This window comes from Rhinopithecus roxellana, chromosome 7, assembly GCF_007565055.1.
Source record: "Rhinopithecus roxellana isolate Shanxi Qingling chromosome 7, ASM756505v1, whole genome shotgun sequence".
In the NCBI taxonomy this organism is placed as follows: Eukaryota; Metazoa; Chordata; class Mammalia; order Primates; family Cercopithecidae; genus Rhinopithecus; species Rhinopithecus roxellana.
Window position 1 is genome coordinate 105,223,953 of NC_044555.1, and position 27,787 is coordinate 105,251,739.

The 27,787-nt window shown below is 35.3% G+C and overlaps 2 protein-coding genes across 3 annotated transcripts in view; both read left to right on the top strand.

Moving 5' to 3' along the window:
- The window catches only part of HTR2C (5-hydroxytryptamine receptor 2C), a 332,250-nt gene that overhangs the window by 87,695 nt on the left and 216,768 nt on the right, over window positions 1-27,787 (top strand). The gene's annotated exons all lie outside the window — the stretch shown is intronic.
- LOC104675079 (sororin) lies at window positions 2,095-2,853 on the top strand. Its single transcript, XM_010379540.2, has one exon. It carries the CDS (start codon window positions 2,095-2,097, stop codon window positions 2,851-2,853), a length of 759 nt encoding a protein of 252 aa, XP_010377842.2.

Genomic DNA, 27,787 nt, shown 5'->3' on the forward strand with positions numbered 1-27,787 from the left:
ATTTTTGAAATAAGTGATCTTTTCAGGGTGGTGGCACTGTTCACATACTAAGGCAGAAATACTTTCTTTCAAATGATTTACAGAGGTCAAAAGTAAAGAGTAAAGACAGTTATACAATACTGTCTATGATGTATGTTCTACACTTGTGTAAGTTTTTTTTATACAGAGGAGAATAGGACTAATTTGTTTTTTCATTGCATTTTCTATCCACGTTCTTTTCTAAAGTTCATGTAATAAATAATATGTCATAAAAACTGAAAAAAGGATAGCAATCATAGGCTGGCTTTTGTCTTACCAATTAATCTAAGAACCCTATACACACAATAATTTGCAGGTAACAAACTAAAGTTTTCTCAGAATGTGAAATATTACTTTAATTCGATGAGCAGCTTGGTACATTTGAGCTTTTTCATTGGAGAAGAAAAACTTCATAAAGCCTAATTCCCTTTTGATTTATAGAACAGTGCCCAAACTCTTACTGAGCCCCCTTCGTCTATTACTTAGAATTGTGATGATCATATGAATTGTGAATCATTTAATAGAGCATAATAATCATCAGGCAAGCCAGTGAACCAGGCTGTTGAACAAATTAAGCTTATTACCATTAAGAGTGGTGGCGCGTGCCTGTAATCGGGAGGCTGAGGCAGGAAAATAGCTTGAACCAGGGAGTCGGTGGTTGCAGTGAGCCGAGATCGCACCACTGCACTCCAGCCTGGCGACAGAGCCAGACTCCGTCTCTCATTTCTATCTTTTAAGAACTAAATTAAAAGAGTACTTTTACACCATAAACTAGGGGTGTTTTATACTTATAACAGCTAACATTCATTTGACATTATTTATCCAGCATTATTCTAAGAGTATTGTATGCATTTTTCACTATCTCCATGCAACAACTATTTACAATAAGTTTTGTTTGTACCTTCATTTAAAAGATGAGGAAACAGTCACAGAGAAGTTATATAATTGGTCTCAGATCACACAGCTTAAAAGTAGCAATGCCACCGGACATGGTGGTTCACACCTCTATAATCCTAGCACTTTGGGAGGCCAAGGGGGGTGGTTCGATTGAAGTGAGGAGTTTGAGACCAGCCTGGCCAACATGGTGAAACTCTGTCTCCACAAAATACAGAAATTAGCTGGGCAAGGGCTTACTTGGCCGGGCGTGGTGGCTCACGCCTGTAATACCAGCACTTTGGGAGTCCGAGGCAGGTGGATCATCCAAGGTCAGGAGTTCAAAATCAGCCTGGCCAACATGGTGAAACCTCGTCTCTACTAAAAATACAAAAAAAAAAAAAAAAAAAAAAAAAAAAAAAAAAGCTGGGTGTGATGGCAGGTGCCTGTAATCCCAGCTACTTGGGAGGCTGAGGCAGGATAATTACTCAAACGTGGGAGGTGAAGGTTGCGGTGAACCTAGATTTCGCCACTGCACTCCAGCTTGAGCAACAGAGTGAGACTCTGTCTCAAAAAAAAAAAAAAAAAAGAAAAATGGTAGCAATGCTGAGACAACTCCTTTAGCAATTTACTGCATAAAGTTTTTTATTTTTGTCCTCAGAAAATCATCTTTTTTGTGTTTGGTCTTTATTAACTATGTAACCATTATATTGACATTTGGCCAAATGCAACATGCATTCTTATCCTGAAATAAGCAATTAAAAATGAATTGACATTTTTAGGCAAGCCTAGCATGTAGCAACACACTTTTTATGGCTTTACTAATCTGATAGTGTCAGTTCAATGTTTATAATGAAGATGTATTTACCAAAACTCAAATTTATGCAATATATTAAATTTATCATTAAATGTATAAATTTATGGCAGATAGATTATTAATATCTTCTATATACAAACCCATGGACTGTTATCATGAGTTAGCCATGTGCTTGCTTTTAGGCAGTTTGCCTGAATAAAGAATATTCAAAAGCAAAATTTTTTAAATTTTAACTATAGTAGTGTTTTATAATTAATCTACAAGTTTAGCTGAAGAAAAGACTTGAATAAAGAATAGACTTAAAGAGTTTTTTGCAGCGAGTGGCCTTCCCCGTTGGCACGCGCCCGGGGCGGTGGCGCTGGAGGAGCTCGAGACCCAGCCTAGTTATGTCTGGGAGGCGAATGCGGTCCAGAGGAGCCGCTCAGCGCTCTGGGCCAAGGGCACCATCTCCTACTAAGCCTCTGCGGAGGTCCCAGCGGAAATCAGGCTCTGAACTCCCGAGCATCCTCCCTGAAATCTGGCCGAAGACACCCAGTGTGGCTGCAATCAGAAAGCCCATCATTTTAAAGAAGATAGTGGCCCATGCTGTAGAGGTCCCAGCTGTCCAGTCACCTCGCAGGAGCCCTAGGATTGCCTTTTTCTTGGAGAAAGAAAATGAGCCCCCTGCCAGGGAGCTTACTAAAGAGGACCTTTTCAAGACACACAGCATCCCTGCCACCCCCACCACCACTCCTGTGCCCAACCCTGATGCCGAGTCCAGCTCCACGGAAGGAGAGCTGGACGCCAGAGACTTGGAAATGTCTAAGAAAGTCAGGCATTCCTACAGCCAGCTGGAGACCCTGGGCTCTGCCTCCACCTCCACCCCAGGCCGCTGGTCCTGCTTTGGCTTCGAGGGGCTGCTGGGGGCAGAAGACTTGTCCGGAGTCTCACCAGTGGTGTGCTCCAAATTCACTGAGGTCCCCAGAGTCTGTGCAAAGCCCTGGGCCCCAGACATGACTCTCCCTGGAATCTCCCCACCACTCGAGAAACAGAAAGGTAAGAAGAAGAAGATGCCAGAGATCTTGAAAATGGAGCTGGATGAGTGGGCAGCGGCCATGAACGCGGAGTTTGAAGCTGCTGAGCAGTTTGATCTCCTGGTTGTATGAGATGCGGGGGTGGGGTGCACCTGGCCAGACTCTCCCTCCTGTCCTGTACATAGCCCCCTCCCTGTGGAGGGGACACTTAGGGTCCCCTCCCCTGGTCTTGTTACCTGTGTGTGTGTGCTGGTGCTGCACATGAAGCCTGTCTGCCTTTGAGGGCTTGGGCAGCAGTGGCAGCCATCTTGGTTTTAGGAAATGGGGCCGCCTGGCCCAGCCACTCACTGGTGTCCTGTCTCTTGTCGTCCTGTCCTTCCTATCTCTCCAAAGTACCACAGCCAGTTTCCAGATGGGCCACAGACTGGGGAGGAGAATCACTGGCCCAGCCAGAAGTTAAAGGGCTGAGGGTTGAGGTGAGGGGCACCCTCTGCTCTTGCTGGGAAGGGTGGCTCCTTGGAAATAGGCCCAGGGGTTCTGCCAGCCTCAGCCTTTCCATCCTGAGTTGACTTCTGTTGGTGGCTTTCTTCCTGAACCCATCTGCGTAAAGAGGTTTTCGGTTCCGTGGGTTTTCCTTCCAATTCTGTAAATAGTCCCAGAGAGAATTCGTGGGCTGAGGGCAATTCTATCTTGGAGGAACAAGCTGGACATTCAGCCTGTGGAGTTTTGAAGGATGTGGGGAGCCTTAGTTGGGTTTCAGACCATAAGTGTGTACTACACAGAAGCTGTGTTTTCGAGTTCTAGTCTGCTGTTGAGATGTTTGGTAAATGCCAGGTTGATAGAGCACTGGCTGCTTGGAGCAAAGGGGCCACCAGGTGCTGTGGGTTTCTGTGGCTCACGGCCTCTGGGCTGGTGCCTTGCGCAGGGCCCACGCTGGAGTCTTACCACTCTGCTGCAGGGGTGGAAGGTAGCCCCTCTTGTCACCCACACCTATTTCTTACAAAATAAGTTATACAGAGTCTACTTGGCCCTAGAAGAAAAAGTTGAAGAGTCCCAGTCTTACTAGCATTTTGCGACTGTGCTTGTAAAGTCCTCGGAAACTCCTCGTGTACCAGACAGCGGCGGGGGCTGATAGCAATTTTAGTTTTTGGCCTCCCTATCCTCTCACATGAGAACACTGCCTGGATGTATCTCATGATCTCTGGAGAATTTCCCCATCTTTCTCTTCTTTGAATACTGAGGATTCAATAGTGTGGATTCGAAGGCTGCCCTGCCCTGACTCTCCCACCGCACCCCAGTCCATTGTTACCTTTTGATGTTTATAAGTTCATGGAAGTAGACGCTGAGGTGTGCAGAGGAGCTGGTGGATAACAGAGAATGCCAGTGAAGATGAGTGCTGGGTCAGGGTACTTGGAAGAAACGTTGCAGGCCAGGCAGGCCCTAATAAAACCCTCTGCCAGGCCTGGGAGTCCCAGGCCATCTGCTCAATGCTCTGTGCTTTGTCAGACCTGCAAGCAAGCCCCCTTGCGGGGGAAGCCTAGGTGTCCTTGAGCTGAACCGCACTGAAGAACTCTTGTCCTCACTGGCTGATGTGGCAGAACTCTTGGGAAATGTCTTAGTCCTGCAGAATCAGGGGTCACCAGATGATGCGGAGTTGAGATCATCACTGCAAACTCCTCTATTCCTGAGGAACTAAATTTAAGGGAAAAAATGGGATTTTGTTTTATAGTTGGGAAAAAATCCTGATTAAAAATTTTCTGCCTGTTCAAAAAAAAAAAAAAAATAGACTTAAAGTTCATTCCTATTTAAGTTACTGGCTATTGTCACTGAATTATCTATTCTTGGTTTTATGAATATGCATGTAAATCATGAACTAGACTCATCATCACACTTATTTCATTTATTTGATCTGTGAAACATTTTGGGTCAATAATTTTAATTAACTTATATCTAATGTGTTTCCATTTTGTAAAACAGTTTCTTCACAGTTCTTAACACATTGAGGGAGAAATCAAACGGAGATTAACATTCAAATTTTCATGCATGTCCATTGGTAAATAAAGAACAGAAGGAAAACATCCCGGGAATTATGGATGATTCTTTACAAATAAATTTCGGCAATTTTAGATACATTTAAATGAATATTGAATCAAAATGACAAAAGCAATTAAATAGAAATATAGTTATATGCCTTGTTTTCAGATCCCAGATGCCTGATCTCCAAATTACATGAAAAGTATTATTAATCTCAATAACAAATATTGAAATGAGCATTTTGCTATGTTACTGATAAGTTGCAGTTTTTAATCAATAGACTGAAAACTCAGAAGATTTGGATTTGTAACATGTTATTACAAGATTTGAGTTTGACATTTGCTTTAACGTTTAATTCAATTATTTTTACATTTCCACTAAGATTGGCTTGTATAACAACATGGTGTTTATTTCAATTGTTAAGTTGATGTGTGATGGCTTCAAAACTATGTAATATTCCTTAATGTAAAAATCTTTGAAAATACTATAAATGTTGTGGAATATTTCCTTTACCATTAGCATTATTATACTGTAATCATTCACATTACTGATGTGGACTATTATTTTTAAGAATTTGGCATTCACAGTAATAAGCTGAGGCATTAGCATTATTCATAGTAGGAAGTTCATTGGAAAGTAAAATTAAATATTCAAATACATTATGATCTTTTCTTTAAAAATAGAAACAGTTGTATTCACTTGCAACACACTTCAGCATGAGTCTAATATGCATTTGTCATAGAGCCTGTTCATAGAGAATGAATAATAACAATACCCAAACATTTGTCTTCTCCTTCTTTCTCAATCATGGAAATGAAAAAGGTCACTACTATTTGTATTAATATGTATCAGAAACCCTTGGGCTCCTGCTAGATACAAGCAAATAAATATAAACAAGAAGAAAAGCACATCCTGAGCATTTGCATTTGTAAGAGAGAAGTGCTAAATCTGAAAAGTAGAGTAACTTGGACTATAAAATTAAAGTTTATCTGAAATGTGTGTATAATCATATTTTAACCTCCTCTCTGCTAAAAAGGTAAATTAAAAATTACATGGGTATGATGTAACATGCCTGTAGTCCTGCAACTCTGGAGGCTGAGGTGGGAGGATCGCTTGAGCCCAGGAGTTAAAGCTGGCAGTGAGCTATGATCGCACCACTGCACTCCAGCCTGGGTGACAATGAGATACAGTCTCAAAAAAAAAATCATATTTCACACCACTTAGATAAAATCATATAAATATTTCAATATCACTCCTGGATTAAATAAAAATCATATGTAAACATTTACTTAAGCTAAATTATTTTTTAAAGGAGTATGCTATCTATAAGACTTGGGCAATTTACTTAGTTTCCCTGTAAAATGGGATATTCTTTACCTATAAAATGGATATTCCTTACCTTTGATATGAGAGTTAAATGGAATAGTATAATTATATACCTAGCTGTAAAATAGCTATAGCTAATTCTCCATTAAAAATATTCACTTGTACACACGCACACAACCAACTAAGACTTCAAATTAAGGCATGTATACATTCTGTGGAATTTCAAATATAACTTTGGAAAATACAGCAACCATATTTACATATATATTAATATGCAGATATTGAGATTATTAGACTATGCTACAATGTGCTGTTCATAACTGAGTTGTTTAGTCAATGTTTCCCACTTTAAATTTTTATTTTTAAAACAGCACAGCTATGAAGTGCAGTTATCTTAATTTAGCTATAACTAAGACTAATATGGATTTGGAGGCTCATCTAATTGCATCCTTAAGATCAACAGGATTTAGTTAAATCTCATCTTCCCCATGTGTGGCTGGACCTTGACACTCTATGATTCTCCATTAATCAGCCAAATTTTTTCAGGACAATTGAAAGCTATAGGATAACTCTTAAGATCGTCAAAGAACTATAATTGGCCGAAAGCAGTAACACACTCTGTCTCACTTTAGTAACCTGAATTATCTAAAAGTTAACTTTAGTTTGGAATGAACTTTAGTGAATTCCAAGAAACAAAAACAATCAGTAAGAAGTAAATTATTTTACCAAGTTATTACATTCGTTTTTTATGATTATCTTCCATGGATTTGACGGTAAGAATGTGAATTAATAAATTAGATGTCTATGATATTAAGGTAAACTAACCTAGATTTTCAATAAGAGATTAAGAAATCTAAGGTCATTATGATTCAACCTCTCGTTCCTATAAACTTTCAGAAAACCCCTACTCTTTCTTCTCAGGATCTTAGTCTCCAAGGGAGGGGATTCCAATAAAATTAGAAAAGAAAAAAGGCATATATTATTTGGCATTTGATATTCTTAAATCCTACTATTCTTATTACAGTAGATCTGGCATCATATGGTAATGAGGTTTTATTTTAAACGAAAAACCTCAAGACTAAGTAGAAAAACATGGACACAAAATTATATATTTGATTTCAGGTATATGAAAATATGTATGAGATTGCCAGTAGTTATATATGGGGGTTAGCATCACCTGGAACTTTTTAAAACTTTTTTTCGTTTTTCAAACTTTGTACAATGAGCATGTATATTATTTATGAGCAGTGCAATTAAGTGATATTTTAAAACATTGTGAAAACTGTTTTGCTATAGACTGAAACTCAAAATTCTACTTCTATAACTAAAATCTTCAGTCTCTAAATTTCTGAAAATACATTATTAATATATAATATCATAATATATTCTAATAAGAAAGTACATCAGACACTGTCTGCTTCAAGGCTGTGCTTGATGAGTCTTTGAACTCATAGCTTGTTACGGACAGTAGAGAAGAGAACAGCTGTGTTCTCAGCAGTTGTGTTTTTCCAAAGACCATGCCTCAAGGCAATGCAGGGGCACCTTTTAACTCATGAACAAATGTATTTGTTCATTAAACAACATCCAGACTCTGTAATCACAGCCCAGCAAAGAGCTTCATGACATATCTTTCCAACTATTTCATAGTCTAGTTTTCTAGGATATTCTCCTGAGAAAATCTTTAGGAAAAAAAGTGAATGATACATGGTTCATTCTATGTAGTGACTGAAGGTCTGTTTCTATAGCAACAATAACAGGCTAAATGTTAGAATTTGAAACATTCCATAGTTACTATTGCTCATGTTAACAACAAACTTTAGGGTAACTTCTGACCTTATAGTAGTGACTTTAAAAGAGTGAGTTGTTTTCAAGAATTTATTTTTTCTAAATCTGTGAACGTCAGGATATAAAGGAGAAATGTGTCTTCTGGCACCCCTTTTCCTTATCTGTTTCTCTACTTCAGACAAGTTTATTATTGTATTTCTGCTCATATTCTCCCAAATTGTAAATATAAAACTTTGAAACAATATAATTATGATATGTAATCAGGGCCAATCAATGCCCTTAAGTCAAAATGCATAGCATGATGAGATACTTCATATTGCCTAGTGTCTTAAAAAAATTATAACATCTGTTATTTCATTTAAGCCTCCCAATAATCCCTCCAAGTACATAAGACAGGTATTATAGTCACTCAATAGATGGGTATATAAGTTATGGTTGAGTGTCTTCCCTAAGATGTATTAAAAGCAGAGGCAGTTTTAGAATCTGTGTTTTCTGCCTCTAAACTCTATACTGCCTCCAGTTTGTTTTCTTGATACTGTATTCATTATTATGGTCTAGGAAGTTGATGAATCTTAAATGCAATTCACAGTTTCACATCATGTGTTCACAGTTCCAAAATCATATTTATCTAAACCTCAAAGAAATACAGAAGTATAGTTAATATGATTAAAGCTAAATATCTCAGGCACTGGGCCAGTTGCTACCTTTTGCTTCTACATTCGGTCTACAAAACAAGCAAACTAAAATACCTGTAAATATTACATTAACATTTTCTTCAACATAGCTGTATTATTAAAAATCTAGTGGCATAATTATAAGAGAACTATCATACTCAGCAGCAAATTTTCTACATTATTTAACACATCTTCGATGAGCAGGTCAGAGTTGTATGCATATGATATAAGTGCAAAAATATTCCTTTTTATAAAAATTAAACAAGAAAACCCAAGACTTGATCATTTTCAAAATTAATCCAACTTGGTTAATTTGAGCAGCATGGCAAAAAGAGATTTGATTAAGCCCTTTTTATTTTTAATTTCAACTCTTATAGTAGTACATCCTCCTAAAATGCGTAAGTCTTCTGTTCAGGTTTTTAGTCAATGATCTAATCTGTCATTTTCATCTATGGAAGAATTCCAGGGGATACCAAAGAACTTACTAATCTATATCCATAGGGTAGAAAGGGACCTTTGGAATGGTGCAGTCTAGTTTGTTCTTAATGTGTTGTACTTAATCTAACATGAGCTTGTTGTAAGGTTATTTTATGTTCTCGCCTTGACATTTCCAAATTAGGCACCTTTAGCATTTACATTACTCCTTTTATTTCCCTGAGCTTTGTTGTAGTACACTGAAATATTGTAATATGTGATGACCTAAAATAGTTGCCATAGCTTCCCAAAGTGCCAGACAGAAATAGCTGAAGCCCTGACATCTTGATTGTTTCATTAAACAAAAATTCAAAGTAATGGCAGTTGCCAAAGAACATAAAATATTATTATAATATTGAATTTTTTTTTAAGTTTTAAAGACTTTTTTTTTTTTTTTTTTTTTGAGACGAAGTCTTGCTCTTGTCCCCCAGGCTGGAGCGCGATGGCACAATCTTGGCTCACTGCAACTTCTGCCTCACGGGTTCAAGCGATTCTCCTGCCTTGCCCACAACCCCCCGAGTAGCTGGGATTACAGGCGCCTGCCATCAAGCCCGGCTAATTTAGTAGAGACAGAGTTTCACCATGTTGGCCAGGCTGGTCTAGAACTCCTGACCTCTGGTGATCCACCTGCCTCGGCTTCCCAAAGTGCTAGGATTACAGGTGTGAGCCACCGCGCCCGGCCTTTAAGACTTTTTGATAACCATATCTCATATTGTGTAGGTAAATAAGAACCCTGAAAATCATCTGCCTGCAATCACTAAGTTTTGTCTGTAGCTTCCTAATGCATATAGAAAAAAAAAAAAGCAGTAAATAAAATTGACTAATCTAGCAAAATGCCTAAGCAAATAGGCTCCCTCTCCAACATTCAGAATTATCCTTAATCTTGTGATGTAATTACCTCAATTATCCATAGCCATTATTCCATGCTGAAAACAGAAATGTGTTCCACTTCAGCTTTCTGAGGTAAAAAAAGGACTAACTTTTGAAGAGGAAAACAAAACAATCATTTGGGCTGCAAAGTGTTTCCATTTTTATGCACATTAAAAAATCCATTTGGAAAGGAAGAATTCATTGTAATCTGCAAGAGTAATACATTTTGAATTGTAATATACATTTTTTATTTCATACGAATTTATTAATTATTGACAGAAGTACTCATGAGAGTTTTTAAGTTGGAATGTGGGAAATCATGTGTCAAAAAAAGGGCTCACATAATTTGTTATGATTGTCCTGTGATACTCTTTTGATTTTGTGCTTTTTGCGTTTAGATCAGAATGAATATGCTCTGCACAATTTGTTAAATCTTTAGAAAACCATCAAAAGACCACTCTGGAATTATTTGCATTGAGCCAAAAACTATTCGGATAACAGGTGGCCTGAGTGGGTGTGTGTGAAATTCAAGGGATAGAAGGAAAGCAAGATTTACTTACTTGAAATCTTCCTTCAGTTCAGTGATGGGACTCCTTAATTGAATTCAAATCCTGAGCAATTGTATTTGACTTCCTCTCTGTGTTAATAAGGGCATAGAGGCATAAAGGTGTCTAACATGTTCAAGAAACATAATATGATTTGTGTTAGATGTGTTGGCATATGTTCTTGTTGTGTACTTGCAGGGCCCGTGTTGAAGGGGGAAATGAGAAGTAGGTTGTGGAAATTTTGTTTAAGTTCTAAAGAGTTTGAGTTTTACTGTGTGGTCAATATAGATTTCCCGAGCTGATGGACAACATGGTTTTATCTCATATGGGAAATAAACTATGGTGGCAATCTTGAGAAGAACTGAAATGGGTAAGAGTCTGGAAGCAAGGAAAAATATGGCAAGACTATTGGAATAATCTAGATGAAAGTTGATGATGGCCTAGATAAAAGGAAGAGACAGATTCAGAGACAGTTTGATGATTCAACTCTTAAATTATCTGGAAAAACTCTATCTCAATGAAATATTAGTTGTTTTTTTCTTCTTTTTAGAGGACAAACTTCAGTTAACTACAAGAAAATGTTCAACCCTATAAAATGATGAAGCACTTACTGGAATTTTAACCATGGTACGATGAAACAGTGTACTAGACAAAAATAAAAATGCTATTTTTTTGTCACCAGTTTCTTAATGACAAAATAAGGCCTTATATTTTGAAACACCATAAGACTTGATAATTTTCAAAATTAAAAAGCTCAGAAGGTAATTCCTCATTAATAATAGATCACGCTGGCCTTTATGGTATGTAAACAATCTTGAATATTGCCAATAAAGGAGAAAAGTATGATAATTACAAACAGACTAAGCTTCTTGCAATTGTTTTCTGCCTATTCAAATAGAGCATAAGAGAGCTCAGTCCCGTGTACTCAAGGTTAGGAAAAAAGGAAATATTACTATGTCCCTTTTTAATGTCACCACTTTTCCCTTCTATGGCTTACCAGATCATCAAAATGATCCTCTAATGCCATGGCTAAAAGAATAGATGTCCTAAAGCACTCTTTTTTTCTATTTTCTTGAGCTTTTATGATAGATAAGATCATTCAGTACTGCTTTGAAACGACATTTTATAGTATAAAATTACTTTTGAATCAGAAGTTCTGGCCATCTTCTCTCCTCTTCCCTGTGCTTTGAATTATTTTTGGACCCCAGCATAAATCAAGGTAAATAGATCCTGCATGAATAAAGTATGGACAGAATGATTCTTTCTCTGCACATGTAGTAAATATTAAACGTTGATCAGACAGTTATGTGCATGAGAAAATATCTTGAGACTGTGTATTTGGTGTTTCTTTCTCCCTCTCTCTCTGACACACACACACACACAGACACACACACAATCACACACACACACACGTTTAGAAAGATTGATGTGAAACAGACCTAAGTTAAAAAGATCAAACTAACTCCCTTCAAATCCTGTCAACCTTCTCACCTATATTCTTACTTCCCTGTTCCTAATTGAAATTGGAAAAAAAATAATAGGCAAAACTACACAGTGCTGGTGTTGATTTGGCAGTGATGGTGGAGATAAGAGAGAAAACTAAGCTCTAGTGATACAGTGGCAGATTGGAGATTAGTAGGCAGACCATTCTGGGGAATGAATAGAGCCTCATGAATAATTATTCAATAGGAAAGATAGCATTTACATTGCTCTTCTCTACCTGTTTCGCATTCTGGTAATCATAATCTTGTGAGGCTCAAATGAGATAATGAATGTGAAAGTGCTTTGTAAAGTATCATAGATTTTAAGGACATTATACACTTAGGTCTAGGTAACAACGTTTCAAAAGATATAGGAATTTTCATCTCCCACCCCCTCATTCAGTTTCTCATGGATCGCTTTGAAACTGTTAGTCTTAAGACATTCTATTTTTATTATGTAACTACATAGTTAGAAAAGGTATGAATTTCACTAATAAAATATTCTTGCTGCCCAGTAATCATACAATTAACAGGATTCACGTTCCCCCACAAACAAGACATCCTCCTGGGCTTCCTCAAGAGTTTCCTAAAGAAAAATGTTAAAAATAAATAAAGTAAAAATACAAAGCAGAAAAGTAAAATGTTGGAAACACAAACCTACTAAGCCACACCTTGGAAACACAGCTAGATTTTTAGCTTCTAAGAATTTAAGAGTCTAAGAGATGATTGTGTGAACAATTATGAATTAAGCCCCTCCTGTGGCCAGGGGCCTGATTATTTTCCTATTTTTTTATTCCATACTTAATAGGCAGTTGTTATGTACTTTACTTTTTCTACACGCAATGCTAGCTTATCCTTGGTAGTCTTAAAGAATCTTAGTATCACAGATTTTTATTTTTTAAATTTATTTATTATTATTATTAGAGACAGTCTTGCTCTGCCGCCCAGGCTTGAGTGCAATAGCGTGATTTCGGCTCACTGCAACTTCCACCTCCCAGGTTCAAGTGATTCTCTCGCCTCAGCCTCCTAAGTAGCTGGGATCACAGGCACGTTCCACCATGCCTGGCTAATTTTTGTATTTTTAGTAGAGACGGGGTTTCACCATGTTGGCCAGGCTGGTCTTCAACTCCTGGACTCAAGTGATCTACCCATCTCGGCCTCCCAAAGTGCTGGGATTACAGGCGTGAACCACTGCACCTGGACCAGTGTTACAGATTTTTAAAAGTGAAGATGACCTTGGAGATAATCCAGTGAGAAAATCATACTCAACTAGAATGTAAGCTCCATGAAATAAGCCATTTTATACTCATAACTGTATTCCTAAACCTAATAGCTTGCAATAATACATAAGAGATGTAAACAGAAGAGGAAATTACATGCTAAAAAGATAGTCTTGCCCAGGTTCACAAAAATAGAATCTAGGTCTTCACTTCTAACTCACTGCTTTTCTCATCATGCCACACTGAGCCTCCTGAAGGATATGATTTCATCTCCGAATCAGTAAAATTTAAGTTCTAGAATAATGTTTTCTTGGTTACTAATGTGTAACTCATACTAAAATCACAACTTTTGAATTGGATTATACTGATTTATATCTGCATATTACAAACTATATCTACTTCACTTGATTTCACTATTGGGCAGTTTTTGTTACAATTTGTTTACTTAAATTTGGAACCATAGAGAAAATAAACAGAATTAGATGACCAAAATAACAGAAAGGAAATTGTTTCATCTTTGAATGGACAGTAGTTAATTACCAGGTCCTAAAGCCACTTCTAATACCCATGAAGTTTCTTAATTAACTTGCCAAGAATGAAAAATAAATGAAATTATGCAAAACATTAGTTGGTAGGTTAAATTCTGTGGCGATTAAAAGCAATTTATTAAGTGAGTAATGTATACCATAGAGAAGGAAAAATTTAGCCTCTAAACCCTTAGGGTGTTTTTCCAGTTGAACCTGCAAATTAAATTGACATAAAACAGAACAACAGGAGAAAAGCATACAAGTACATTTAATATAAACTACATAACACAGGAGACTTAAGAAAATGAAGACCCAATGACATCGTTAGAGTTGAACACCTATATGCTGAATTGGACAAAAAATAATAAATTGTGAAAATGTGACAAGGCAAAAGGTCTAGGGCTATGGGATTTGCTTGGGTGGAGATGTGGGCAGGAAATAAGGGTTAGTCTGACATAGTGTGTTTGTACAGATTTTTCTTGGTCTCACCTCATCCTTGATGGTAAGAATGAAACTTTCCTTCTGGTATAATGAAGACATCTTTCACACGAGAATTTCATCTCTTGTTTCTAAGAAACAGAATGAAGTTTGGATGATCTTGTATCTGCTTTTTTTCAAGCATCTTTGACTCAAAATCGTCAATATGCCAGAATGGCATATTTTGGGGTGGCATATTCTTAACTCCTTCAAAACAAAAAGGCTTCTGTAGAGACTTTATTTAAAGCAACAATTAATGTTAATTTTTAAAAAGTATATGTCCCTTTATCCTATTTGTTTCAAAATTTTGTTACTTCAAACCTAGCACTTTTCACAGAAAAAGCCTGTCATTGCCTTCTAGGTATAAAGTACTGCCATGCAGAACATGGTGCACATATTAGACATTTAAGTAATTTAGATGCTGGAAGGGAATGTAACGTATTATACTTGTTAACATTGTTGACAGCAACATGGAAAGCTCATCTTGTCTGATTACCAGCCTTATGCTTCATCTGGAATCCTATTTCAATACTTAATACATTTCAGCATCTTCCTTTCTTATATCAAAGTTAAATATATTGTACCAAAATTTTATCCTCTCCCATATTCCATTCCCTTAGTGGAAACTGAGGACAGTTGCTTATTTTATTCTGGGTAAGATTACTATTTACACTTAGATAGCATTATTAAATCACCTCCCTTGATCTTTGCTAGGCTTAATAATTATTATAATTAACATCTTTCGCGTTCCTACTAGGAATTATGTACTTTTACTTGCTGGATTTCATATGTTTCCCACAACTCTTTGAAATAGATGTTACCTCTATTTTAAAGATGAAAAAATTGATGCTTCAAGAGAACGACTTATCCTAAATCAACTAGTGGCAGAGCAAGCTTTAGCAGTGAGTAACACTGCAAGAAACAAAAGGATAAAAGGACTCAAGTTACAATTTGCAGTTGGATTTTTTAACCTCTATCTCCAAAGAGATGAAGTAATCTTCCTCCTTCAATAATGTTTTCTCTGGTTTGCCTTTTGTCTCTCAGATTAATGTGAAAAACACTCTTTTTCAAAATGCCAGCTATTTTGGTAATCTAATCTCAAGATTACCAAATCTTGGTAGTCAGTCTTCTGCTTCCTACAGTGTGAACTTATGCTGAAAAGGACTAACTTTAGTGTTTTTGTAATGTGTTAGGAAATATATTAGAGTTTTCTATTGTCAAAACATGTTCCTCTTTGCCTGTGTGCTTTCTAATAACTACGTTCCCCTTTCCGTAAACATGAGGCTTCAAATACACAGTTGTATGGTCAGCAATATCACAAAGGAAGAAACAAATAAAATGCATTCAATAAAAATGAGATAAGGAACACATGGATTCCTTATTTTAATTTTTAGGAGGATATTTTTCATCTTGACTAGCTGAACAATTTTAACCTGAGACTTATTTTTAAATAAGTTTTGCCACCTATAAAATTCAATTATTTAAAATGTATACATGCCATTAAGATATAATTACCTTGTATTCAGAGAAAATGATTTAAACATTAGGATATCTATTTAATAGGCTAGCAATTTTCTTTTTTAATAAATGGAACAAGAAAGGAATACCTAGAACCACAAAGAAGCATATTTAAAGCATTTGTGGAAGAAAGATAAATGCATTTCTTTAAAATGCTACAATTGAGATTAAATTGGTGATTAAAATTTGCCATCTTCTGCCAACAATAACTTTTTATATATATTTTAAAATGAGTAATACTATTTTAAGTAGAAACTGAATCTTCTGAAACTGGACTAGTTATTATCTATAATTGGTGGGCGGCAACACATTAAAATTCAAATTTCTACATATTTCCATATGCAAATATGCTTGTTATATTGTTTAATATGCCGCTCTTTTTAGGATTTCAAAGGTCAGAAAAATAAGGTTGCCTTGGAAATACAATTTATTTTTCTTTCTCTTTAAAAGTGTATTTCATGAGCTTTCTGCTACTTAAGTTTTACAGTAAGGGTTCCTAACATTCTTCATCGAAATAAATCTTGTTTCTTTTGTTTACCCAGGAAAAGAGAAATAAATCTGTGGTTCATTTAGAGATAAGGTCTGTCTCTTGCTCACCCTCCGCCTTTCCCTCCCTCCATTCCCAATACCTTTTCTTGGTGATTCTGAAACTCTATAAAATACTGGTGTATAATAGGCTTCATCTTACATTTCTCTTTAGGCTTTTCTTTTAAGAAGTGGAACAGTCTAATGCACGTAACTACTTGAAAAGGAGCAATTTGCCTTTGTTCACTTCATTTGAAGATATCCATCAATTTATCATTATTCAACTGTACCTAGAAGATTCCCTTTCTGCCAAATTGGAAAATAGGTACCCATATTGATAATACCAGGCAAGCATATCTTACTGATCAGATGCCAAAATATGAGGTTGTAATTATGATGATAATATGATCAGACCAACCATGATGGAGATGACAACTCTGTATCACTCTTGGAAGCCTAATGAAACACTTAAGCTTTGGAAACATAGACTGTTTTTAACTATTTTTAATCCATCGGTGGTTGTTACATACCCAAAAGACAAATGATCACTCTTTGAGGCTCTTTACAACACTTGTTGAAAAATAAATGATGAATATAATAGACCGAGGATAAACATAACTTATCCTGAAACTGCTACTCATGTATGGTATTATATCATCTAGTCATACAAAACAAACACATTCACACACAGATGTACCTGAATGCCATATTTAGACTTTTAAATCTTTTTTTACTTGCCTTCTCTATCCCTAGTCAATGTAAGCTGAAGTTTCATCCTGGTATCAGGGGAGAGGGATAAAGTGACTCATCATCCCTCAAAGTTATGTATTGGTAAAGAAGAACAAGCCGGCCAGGCACAGTGACTCACACCTGTAATCCCAGCATTTTGGGAGGCCAAGGCGGGTGGATCACTTGAGCTCAGGAGTTTGGGACCAGCCTGGCCAACATGGTGAAACCCTGTCTCTACTAAAAACACAAAAATTATCTGGGTGTGGTGGCCTGTGATCCCAGCTACTCGGGACATCACCTACTCAGGAGGCTTAGGGACGAGAATTGCTTGAACCCGGGAGGCAGAGGTTGCAGTGAGCTGAGATGGTGCCACTGCACTCCAGCCGGGTGACAGAGTGAGACTCCATCTCAAAAAAGCAAAAACAAAACAAAAAAAGAAGAACAATCGTTTAGGAATTTCAGACAATATGACCTAGTAAAAGAATGGCTCTCTGTTCAAATTGCTTGACTTCTGAGAATTATCTTTTCTTACACTTAAAAATTTGTTTTGAGAATTATCTTTTGAAATAAAATTATTCTCTGTACAAGTTCATACAATTACTAAGGCACATATCTTTCCCTGAAAAAAAAGATGACCCTTGCCAGCAGCGAAAATATATTTAATTAATATGAATTCTATTTTAATAACATAAGCAAACAACTTTATATTGAGGACCCTTTGAGATAAACTGTATCAATAGATTTCACAAGCTACTCGGTTGTTATTGTGTATTAATTTAGTATTTTTATATTTTTTCATCAGTTTTATCTTAGAACTTCCCTGAAGTATCCTATTATGCTTTCTATCATGTTTGTTTGCTTGTCACATTTTGTAAAATTGTTACCAAACCGAGACTAAAGATTTCAATAGAAATTATTAACTAATCTCAAGTAAAGATATTGCTCTAAGAACTTTTGGCCAAAAGTTTAACGTAGCTGGACAAAAGTCTAAAGCTTATACTTACTTTAAAAGAGGCATTGCCTATCCTGAAATTAAATGTTCTTCATAAAGTAAAAGTATGCTTTGGAATGTGCTTTATTTTCTTCTTAGAAGCCAGGTATATAATAACACAAAATACCTCTCTTATTTCACAGCCTTAGATTTTTTTTAAGTTACGTTTATTTAGTTGTTACCCTGATTCTCTTGGCTATTTCTTGAAAGGGGGAGATATTTTTCTAAGGAAAATAGGCAGATAATTTCTACTTTTAAGAGACTCTTTAAAAATACTCTAAGAATAAGTGCAAATGCTTTTTTGGCATATAAAGTATTGCAGCTTTTTTTGCAAAAATACCAAATCTAAGAAAATGAGAATGGTAGTGGAAGGATTGTATTTCTCCTCATTATAGTACATTAAAAGTAGGTCTTTACAGGAAAAGGACTAAAACAAGATACTTAAAAAATAACCATGATATAAATGGCTTACTATTTTAAAATTTAATTTATAATAGCTTTTTTAATCAAAAATCTCTGCCATAAAAACTTTTTTTCTTGAAGTCTAGACAGGTAAGAAGTTTATATAAATACATCAATAGATTGAAAGGCTAAAATCTTTCAATTAATAATGAGATGTAGTTTGATTCACTGAAAGGGAAACAAGAACAGTAATAGAATTTGTATACTGCAGGCATGACATTTTAGTGACCTTCAAATTTGATGGATATTTATTTTCTAAAGGTTATCATCATCTTTAAATATATTTTATTAATTTATAACATTTATACCATAAATACCATTAATTTATATCATTAATAAATTCCACTATAATGTATTAGTGAACCAGTTAACAGTAGCTGTAAGATTGATTAATATTTAGACTTTTATTAATAGTTTCTAAATGTCCCGAACTAATTAAATCTTCTCATTCCACAAGAACAATGCTTAATTATCTTGACTACACAGCTTATAAGTAAGATATTAATAGAATATTCTTGTTTCACACCTTCTGTGGTATGGAGACTCTGTCAGTAAAACTATCTCTTTTCATTGGACCGATTGGATGACTTCTGAATTCATTAGTGAAGTGCTAACCTCCTACTGGAACTGACACAGTGTATTTTATTACTGTGTATGTTTTATGTGTTGATACACCTTTCAGAAAGTTGAATCTTTGCCTAACATATATAAACCTGAAATTAGACAGTAACCTGCCACCAGGGGGACTGTCAATCTCTGGATTGCCTAAGTGTCAGATGTCTGCCAGGTGCCATACGTTCATCTAAAGTAGGTTATAGCAGTGGATTATCATAGAGTCATAGCAGTGGATTATCACAGAGTCACAGCACTTTAGAACAAAAAAGAGTCTAATTCAATTGTTTTATTTTGCAGAGGCAAAAATGAGGATCAGATTAACTATTTCTACCTAGCCAGTACTTTATCCATGTTAAAAATGTTATTACTCAAATTAGCTGATGTGCACAGATAGTGGCAGTGATTTTGCTACCTGATATTATAATAGAAAATGATTATATTCAATATCCCCTGTTTTAGTGAAGCTTTCATCATTAAGGAAATTGGCCTGATCATCTTATGATCATAATTACAACCTCATTCTCTGAAGGGCAGTTGATATAGAACAAATCCTTTTCAAAGCAACAATATAAATTGAGATCATTTTGGTAACTTTCATGACAGCCCTTCCCTATTAGCATTCACCACTTTCAATATTTTATTGTTCCCAGACATGATTAAAATGAATCTTTTATAAAAATAACTTTGTTATCTAAAACTGTTTACCAGATTATAATGTGAAAATTCTTCAGCTGAAGGAATAATTTTTAGTTACCCCACTTCATAGCATGTTCCAGAAATAATTCCCCACTGGGTCAACATCCCCCAGAGCTCTTTCTTCATGGACAAATAGAGAAACAAAGAATGTAAGCAATTTTACGTAACTGAGCACATACACATTTTGGAACTATTATTCCCCCTATCAGATAGTACTATTACTTTTGCTTTTAGTGGTAACTTTGATAATTTATTGCTAGAATTATTCATCTTTAGTTGAGGCTGAAGGTCCAATGTTAGAATGTTTTAGAAACTTATTTCTGAGAGGCCCTTAGGTCTATCAAGGTGGGCAAGGTTGCTATTTTTAATTAAAATAAAATGTTATGAATCTTTTAAAAATGTAAACTCTTTAAACTGTCTAAAATTTAAAATCTTTCATTTAATTTAGAAAGTAGGCAAGGCTAGAAAGGAAAGGAAATTTTACCCATATTACTTCCACACAGTATATTTATATATTTTATTTTTAAAAAATTTAAAAATAACATTTTAAAAGAGATTACAAAAGACTTATGGCACGCATCAATGGACATAACTGTAAAATAAATTTTATAACTTTTATGCAATTTTAATTTACATATCCGCACCTTAAATAAAAATAGCAATGCTTTTATAACGTTTCAGATAAGAACAAAACAAATAATACAAAAACTCATGAATTTCAATTTGTTTTTATTTTGAAAGAAGAGTGAGAAAAATTTTAAATTATTTTAATTTTCGATGTAGCTTCTGTAACTGATGCTTTTCTTAGGTTAAATAAAATTTGTGTGTAAAGTCAATGATGGGAACATCATTTTGAAAATTATAGTAATAGTTGAGTTCATGACACAGACTTAATTACATTGATGTTTAGAAGATATTTTATAAATTTGAAAGATTATCCCTGTCATTTACCACAGCTATATTTTCTTCCTATAAGGGTTTAAAACTGCTTTGGAAAATACTATGCAGAACAGGTACTTAGCATGTGTAGTGAGATACAAAGTGGGAAATACAGATGAAAAACAAGTTTGCACTGTTTAGAAAACAATTTAGAATACTGCTGGTTCATAGACACAATTATATTTGTACTTTCACAATACATCATGTGTACTATGCATTACTTAATATTGCATTTGTGTTTTACACATTTTATGTACTTTCATTGATTTGAGAATTTGAAAGTCTTTCACCATCATTTCAAGGTATCCTATACTCCATCATTTACTAGTACATTGCTTACAAAATGTCACTTGTGTCGTATCTATTCTTTAAAAATATTTGTAATTCTTTTATCAAAGAATGGGTAAATGCCTAAAATTTGTTTATATTTTATTATGAATTGTGTATTGTTATTAAGATTAAGATTATATTGCAATTAAAATTAACACTTAAGACTTGTTTGTCTAATTTTGGGACCAGTTAATATGATCTGTAGAGTTTACAAGTATAATTTCTGAATAATGTAAGTTTTAAAAGTATTATTGTTTTTTAATCAAATAAATAATGAGGGTAATTTATATATAAATGTAAAGTGCAGTTGAGACTCTTAACCAATGGTTTCTTAATACACAATTCATTTTATCTGCCTTCTTTTATAAACATCAGCTCCATTCTTGGACAACTTTTAATGTCTCAAGCTTTTTCCTTTTGTACTATGCTCCTGATCTTCATTAAAGTTCTCTGTAGAATAGTTATAAATGTTAAAATGGTCATAAATGTTGAAGCTTTCCTTAGGTAGGTAATATTTGTTACCCAAAGTCTCAGAGGAATTTCCATTTGCTTCATAAAGTACGACACTTTTTTAAAGACAAAAAACAAACCTGGAATTGACATTCACGGCTGGGTGTAATGGCTCGCGTCTGTAATCCTAGAACTTTGGGAGACTGAGGCAGGTGGATCACCTAAGGTCAGGAGTTCGAGAGCAGCCTGGCCAACATGGTAAAACCCCATCTCTACTGAAAATGCAAAAATTAGCCGGGTGTGGTGGCACATGCCTGTAATCCCAGCTACTAGGGAGGCTGAGGCAGTAGAATCGCTTGAACCCGGGAGGCAGAGTTTGCAGTGAGCCGAGATCATGCCACTGCACTCCAGTCTGGGTGACAGAGCGAGACTCCATCTCAAAAAAAAAAAAAAAAAAAAAAAAAAGAAATTCACATGCATCTGGGAAAAGTGCTACTCCAATGCTGTGGCAATTGTCCTACAGCACACACCACTATGTAGAAAAATGAATTTCTATTAATGATAAACATACATAAGTAACCATGACATAATTAAAAAATCCTCTTATAATTTAAAAGTCAGGTTTAATAAGTAGTTCACGTGGTTCAGCTGAATTATACATATAGTGCTTTTGCTACCTGGGATTAGAAAACCATTTTATCATTCATTTCTTTCTTTTTTTTTTTTTTTTGAGACGGAGTCTCGCTCTGTCGCCCAAGCTGGAGTGCAGGGGCCAGATCTCAGCTCACTGAAAGCTCCGCCTCCCAGGTTCACGCCATTCTCCTGCCTCAGCCTCCCGAGTAGCTGGGACTACAGGCACCCGCCACCTCGCCCGGCTAGTTTTTTGTATTTTTTTAGTAGAGACGGGGTTTCACCGTGTTAGCCAGGATGGTCTCGATCTCCTGACCTCGTGATCCGCCCGCCTCGGCCTCCCAAAGTGCTGGGATTACAGGCTTGAGCCACCGCGCCCGGCCTATTTTTGATGTTTTAACTCTGATCATTCTTACAGGAGTAAGATGGTATCGCATTGTGGTTTTGATTTGCATTTCCCTGATAATTAGTGATGTTAAGCATTTTTTTTTCATATGCCAGACAACCATTTCTGTATGACTTCAAAGACAGCATCACTTCCTCCAAATGAAAGTGAACATAGGATTTGTAATAATGAAACGACTAATTATAACCAATCAATGTAAAGATGGTAAACTATAAACTAATATTTATTATAATTTTAATACAACATTTAATCTTCCTAAGTCGGTAGCTTAATAGTTAAATTAGGACTATAATGTAGTAGATTAAGTTTGGTTTGTGATGCAGTGATTTTTTAAGTGAAATTAAGTTTGCAATTATTGCTAGGATCATTGTCATTTGTGAGATAGTTCATATCTAATTTTTTTAAAGTCAGTATTTATAAAAGGTATCAATCTTATAGCTCTGGATACACACTTCATTTTTTCAATTCAAATAATAGGAACAGCAATGCTGAAACTTTCAGCACAATCGCCAACTAAAGCATCTGTCGCGTCTACCACTAGTTTGAAAAGTCTGTTTCCTGAGTGAGGAATTATTTTGGTCAACACATCTGAGCAGCACCCCATAAAGGCAGCCTTCATCCTCAGAGCAATAACAATGATAGTGACAGTTCTTGACTTTTGGGAGATGCAGATGTATATCTGGTTAAGAACTTCCAACTTGCAACCCAGCCATTTCCTCCTCTCCAAGTAGGGGGCAAGAATTAAATATGCTAACATGCGGAAGTTCTTCCTAGCACAGTACCTGTCATTTAATATGTGATAGTTTTCCTTTTATTGTTTCTTTTCTTCTCCAGAATACTTTTGAAAAGAAACTAAAGCTAACACTACATTATTTTGATATTTGACTGTTTTCCATCTGCCTCCATACCCTTCAAGATGTTTCTTTTTCAGCATCATTTTCTTCTCTCATTTTTCATTCAACTCTAACAATAAAATTGTATATAGAAAATAGAATACAATAAAGAAATCTTAACTGAAAGCCTACATTTAAGGAAGTAACTCACAAAAAAATAGATGAACCATACAGGATTCCTTTATACCATAACAAGTAAATTAGTAACGAAATAGAAAATCATTGATTCTGGGATAGTAGAGCAGGTGCTCTCCTTTATATTAGTTGGGCATCAGCTTGAGATGAATGTTAAAAAATAGAACTCAATACGGATAAAAAACAATAAGCATGTAATGTTTTACTTGATTCATTCTCCCTAATGAAAACATTAATACTTAAACACAATACTAGAAAAAATTTGAGAACGATTTCATACATGTATCATGTCATGGAAAACATATGACTTGTACCCTAGGTTGATCTCTTTTTTGACACCACATTGCATCCTATTTATGGATGAGAAAGAGTTGGGTCATTAAACAGTTATTCCTTCCATGGGTATCAATATTTTTACTTTAGCATCACAATCATATTGATTATAGCAATTATCTTAATTTTTATTATTCTCAATCATTATAACAATCCTAAACTATTACTAATTCCATTTTATAGAAGAAGCAGTTGAAGGTAAAAGTGATTGAGTATCTTGTAGAACAAAGTGATACAGTGAGAAAGACAGGACTTTTCTTTAAAATGAATACTAGATTACTTCCTTCTTTGGTTCCCTTGAGAATTTTTCGGAGTAGTGAAATACTAATTATACAGAAGTCAATGACAAGCAAGTGTTTGTGAGCTAGAAATGGGTGTATACAAGACTAGGGTAAAATGAAAATCACATTATCAAATGCCTGATGCTAAGTGTTGCAGGTTACAGAACAATATCAGTGATGAAATCCACTTAACATAGAAGTCAAGCTTATTTTGCTTTGTTACAGATTAATGAGAGATGCAATTTAGAAAGGATTTCTCTATGAAACCAAAGCTTACCTGTTTATCGTATAAACTTGCTTTTTGGTAACTATCTTTGACAAAGCAAGTTTTTAAACAATTATTTGAAATTTCTTTTTGATTATATTATCTATCATATATGCTATCTTAATTCTGTGTGTGTTCTCTACAATATCTTAACTACTCAATAGTTTCTTCATTCAACAGATATTTACTGAACTCCTACTTTTTGCCAGATCCTATCTTAGGGAATTTACTGACAAATATCGACACTGATAGTTAGAGACATAGTTTGGATTCATTTGATCAATTATATTTGGTGTCTTTGCATGTTTAATACAAATTACAAGTATATTTATACAAATGAATAGATTGTTTCATAAAATATGTTCATCCCAGATGACCACTGCTTGTTAGGAAAAAAAATAACATCTATATATCTTCTTGATACAATTAGTACTGGTTTGGAATTTTTGAAACCTTAGGAGAGAAAATGCCACAACCAAACTATTTTCAGGTTTTATTTTCCTGCTAAGGGAAGATTCTGAATCTTTCCTAAAAGATAAATATTACATTTCTCCTAAATTATTATCTTCATTTTCATAGAGAAAGTACTCCTCTCAGGAGAAGTGACTATCAATTATTCTCTTCAGAAGAATTTTATACTTCAGAAGTATTTAGTTTGACTATTGGACAATCCCAGAAAAAGCATTTTGCTCATCTCTAAAATTTGATGTTTCAGGTTATATGTTTTATTTCAAGAATATAATTTTAATAGTCACCAGATATCATTATGGAACATTATCATTTTCCAACCAAAAAGAAAGTAGAGCATTTTAGAAATACTTATTCCTGCCCACTCGTTTTGTAATAAGACTTCAAGTAATTTATTGCTTATTGTAAGACAATTAGTGGGTTCTGTAGTCAACAACATGGACAATGCCAGTTCTTGTGAACATTTCCAAAGAGGATACTCATGCTTAACTTTTTCTTTTTTTAAAAAAATAGTAGCTTTATCAAATTAAGTAGCTTTACCTTATTGCATATAATTAAAATATTTAAGTATTCATTGTAAGATCTTTTTTATGTATACATTTATTAACTAGAGGCATGTGACTTCAGCATCATGAACCAAGTCACCATCTCGATATATACATTCTTTACATATTTTTGCCTCTACTTTTGTGATTTATTACTGTGTGGGGTGGTTTGAATATACTATAAACTTTTGGTGAAACTTTTCTCTCATGTTAAAATAACTTTTTAAGTGCTCAGCAACACAGGTATTATAAGAATAAGTATTGTGACTAAAGAAGATAATCAGCAGAAATGCTGCTAGAAGATAAATTTGAAGGCCGGGCGCGGTGGCTCAAGCCTGTAATCCCAGCACTTTGGGAGGCCGAGACAGGCGGATCACGAGGTCAGGAGATCGAGACCATCCTGGCTAACACAGTGAAACACCGTCTCTACTAAAAAATACAAAAAACTAGCCGAGCGAGGTGGCGGGCGCCTGTGGTCCCAGCTACTCAGGACGCTGAGGCAGGAGAATGGCATAAACCCGGGAGGCGGAGCTTGCAGTGAGCCGATATCACGCCACTGCACTCCAGCCTGGGCGACACAGCAAGACTCCGTCTCAAAAAAAAAAAAAAAAAAAAAAAAAAAGATAAATTTGATAAAATGAATTAACATACCCAATGTTATCCCATTTCCATCTCGGAATACACAGCTTGCTTTTTTTCTTTGAAAGCCAATGGCTCACAGAAAGTTTATTTTAACAAGTATTTCTTGAGTGCCTACTATATACAAAGCACTATACTAGGACTTTGGAGCATAAAAACAGTATAATACAAAGAAGACTATGAAAAGAAGCTTGGGAATGAAAACACGTGAAAGGACTACAAGGAGTTCAGAGATAGGAGAGATGATTTCTCTCTGTCAAGGATCACACAGTAGATAGCAACCAGTTTTTTAAGTTATTACAGATAAATCATACAATATTCCCTCAAGTAACTGTTTAATAACAAGCATATAAATATTTCAATATATATGTCAAACAAAAACACCATGTTTCAGTTTTTTATTTTTTTTATGTTTGTTAGGTAAGATAGAGCAATAAAGGAAGGGATAGAGAAAGGAAAATGCAAAGAATGGACAGAGGAAACAGATATGGAAGAAGGATAAAGGAAGTATGGCGAGAAAAGAAGCATCTCCATATCAAGGATTATAAAATAACTTCAGATGACCAGTACAAGAGCTCTGTGCAGAACATCCCAGGACTTCCTGTCTTTTAAAAGATAATGGGAAGTAGATTACAAAGGGCTATGTGAAACTTACATAATTGAACATAGACACCTCAGTAAAGAGTTATGATAAACAAAAAGAGATTAAGTCATTGACAAGGTATAGCTAGACCAGGATTTCTCAGCCTTGGCACTATTGACATTTTGGGCCAAAAGTTTCTTTGTTGTGGAGGGTTGTCCTGTGCACTGCAGGTTGTTTTGCAGCACTTCTGATCTTTACCCACTAGATGCCAGTAGCCACAATCTTCCAATTATGAGCAGCATTAATGACTCCAGACATCTTCAAATGTCTCCTCAGGGGTAAGATCACCCCTGGCTGAGAACCACTGACCTAGAGCATAAATACTTCAGCTGTAGTGAAGGAGAAGTTTAGAAAAGAAGGTACAGTCACCAGACACAAATGATATCCACAAAATGAACATCATGGGAAGAACAGGGATTATGATCTAATGTGGAGATATGCAGTTCTCCCATATTAAAGGTGATGTCCATGAATTATTTAAACATATCTCTGCTGAACTTTTTTGATTTGCCTTCTTTTTGAAGAAAATAGCTGTGTTGGTGTTTGTGAATAATAGAAAAAACAGAAGGCAGGAAGGCCAGCAACTTTTCATTCATTCTAGCCCCTAGTTCAGTCCTTTGTCAGTGCCAGCCTGAGTTTAATCAGGGTGGAAATGCCAGAAGAAATTGGGATGAACTCATCAAAATATTTCATTATAAATTGGTAAACTAAAATATTTGAGTTTTAATTATTCACTGTTATAAATTAGCCATTTTCCTCATGATAATATACTAAGATTAATTTTTCAGGTTGGCAATAAAGTACAATTAAAAATGAAAAACAACTGAGGTGACTCACCCCCGTAATCTCAACACTTTGGGAGGCTGAGGCAGGAGGATGGCTTGAGCCTAGGAGTCTGAGGCTGCAGTGAGCTATGATCATGTCACTGCACTCCAGCTTTGGCAACAGAGTGAGACTGTTTCTAAAAAACAGAAAAATAAATGAAAGAGTGAGAAGACAAAAAAAAAAAAAAAAACATAATGGAAACACAATGTTCTTTTGGGCAGTTTGCAATGCTTTATGTCTGAAGTTTCTCTACCTATGAAAAAATTGACAATGGTATGGCCAAACAAAACTCTAGAAAAACTATCATTTAGTGCCAAACATGACTGTAATTATCA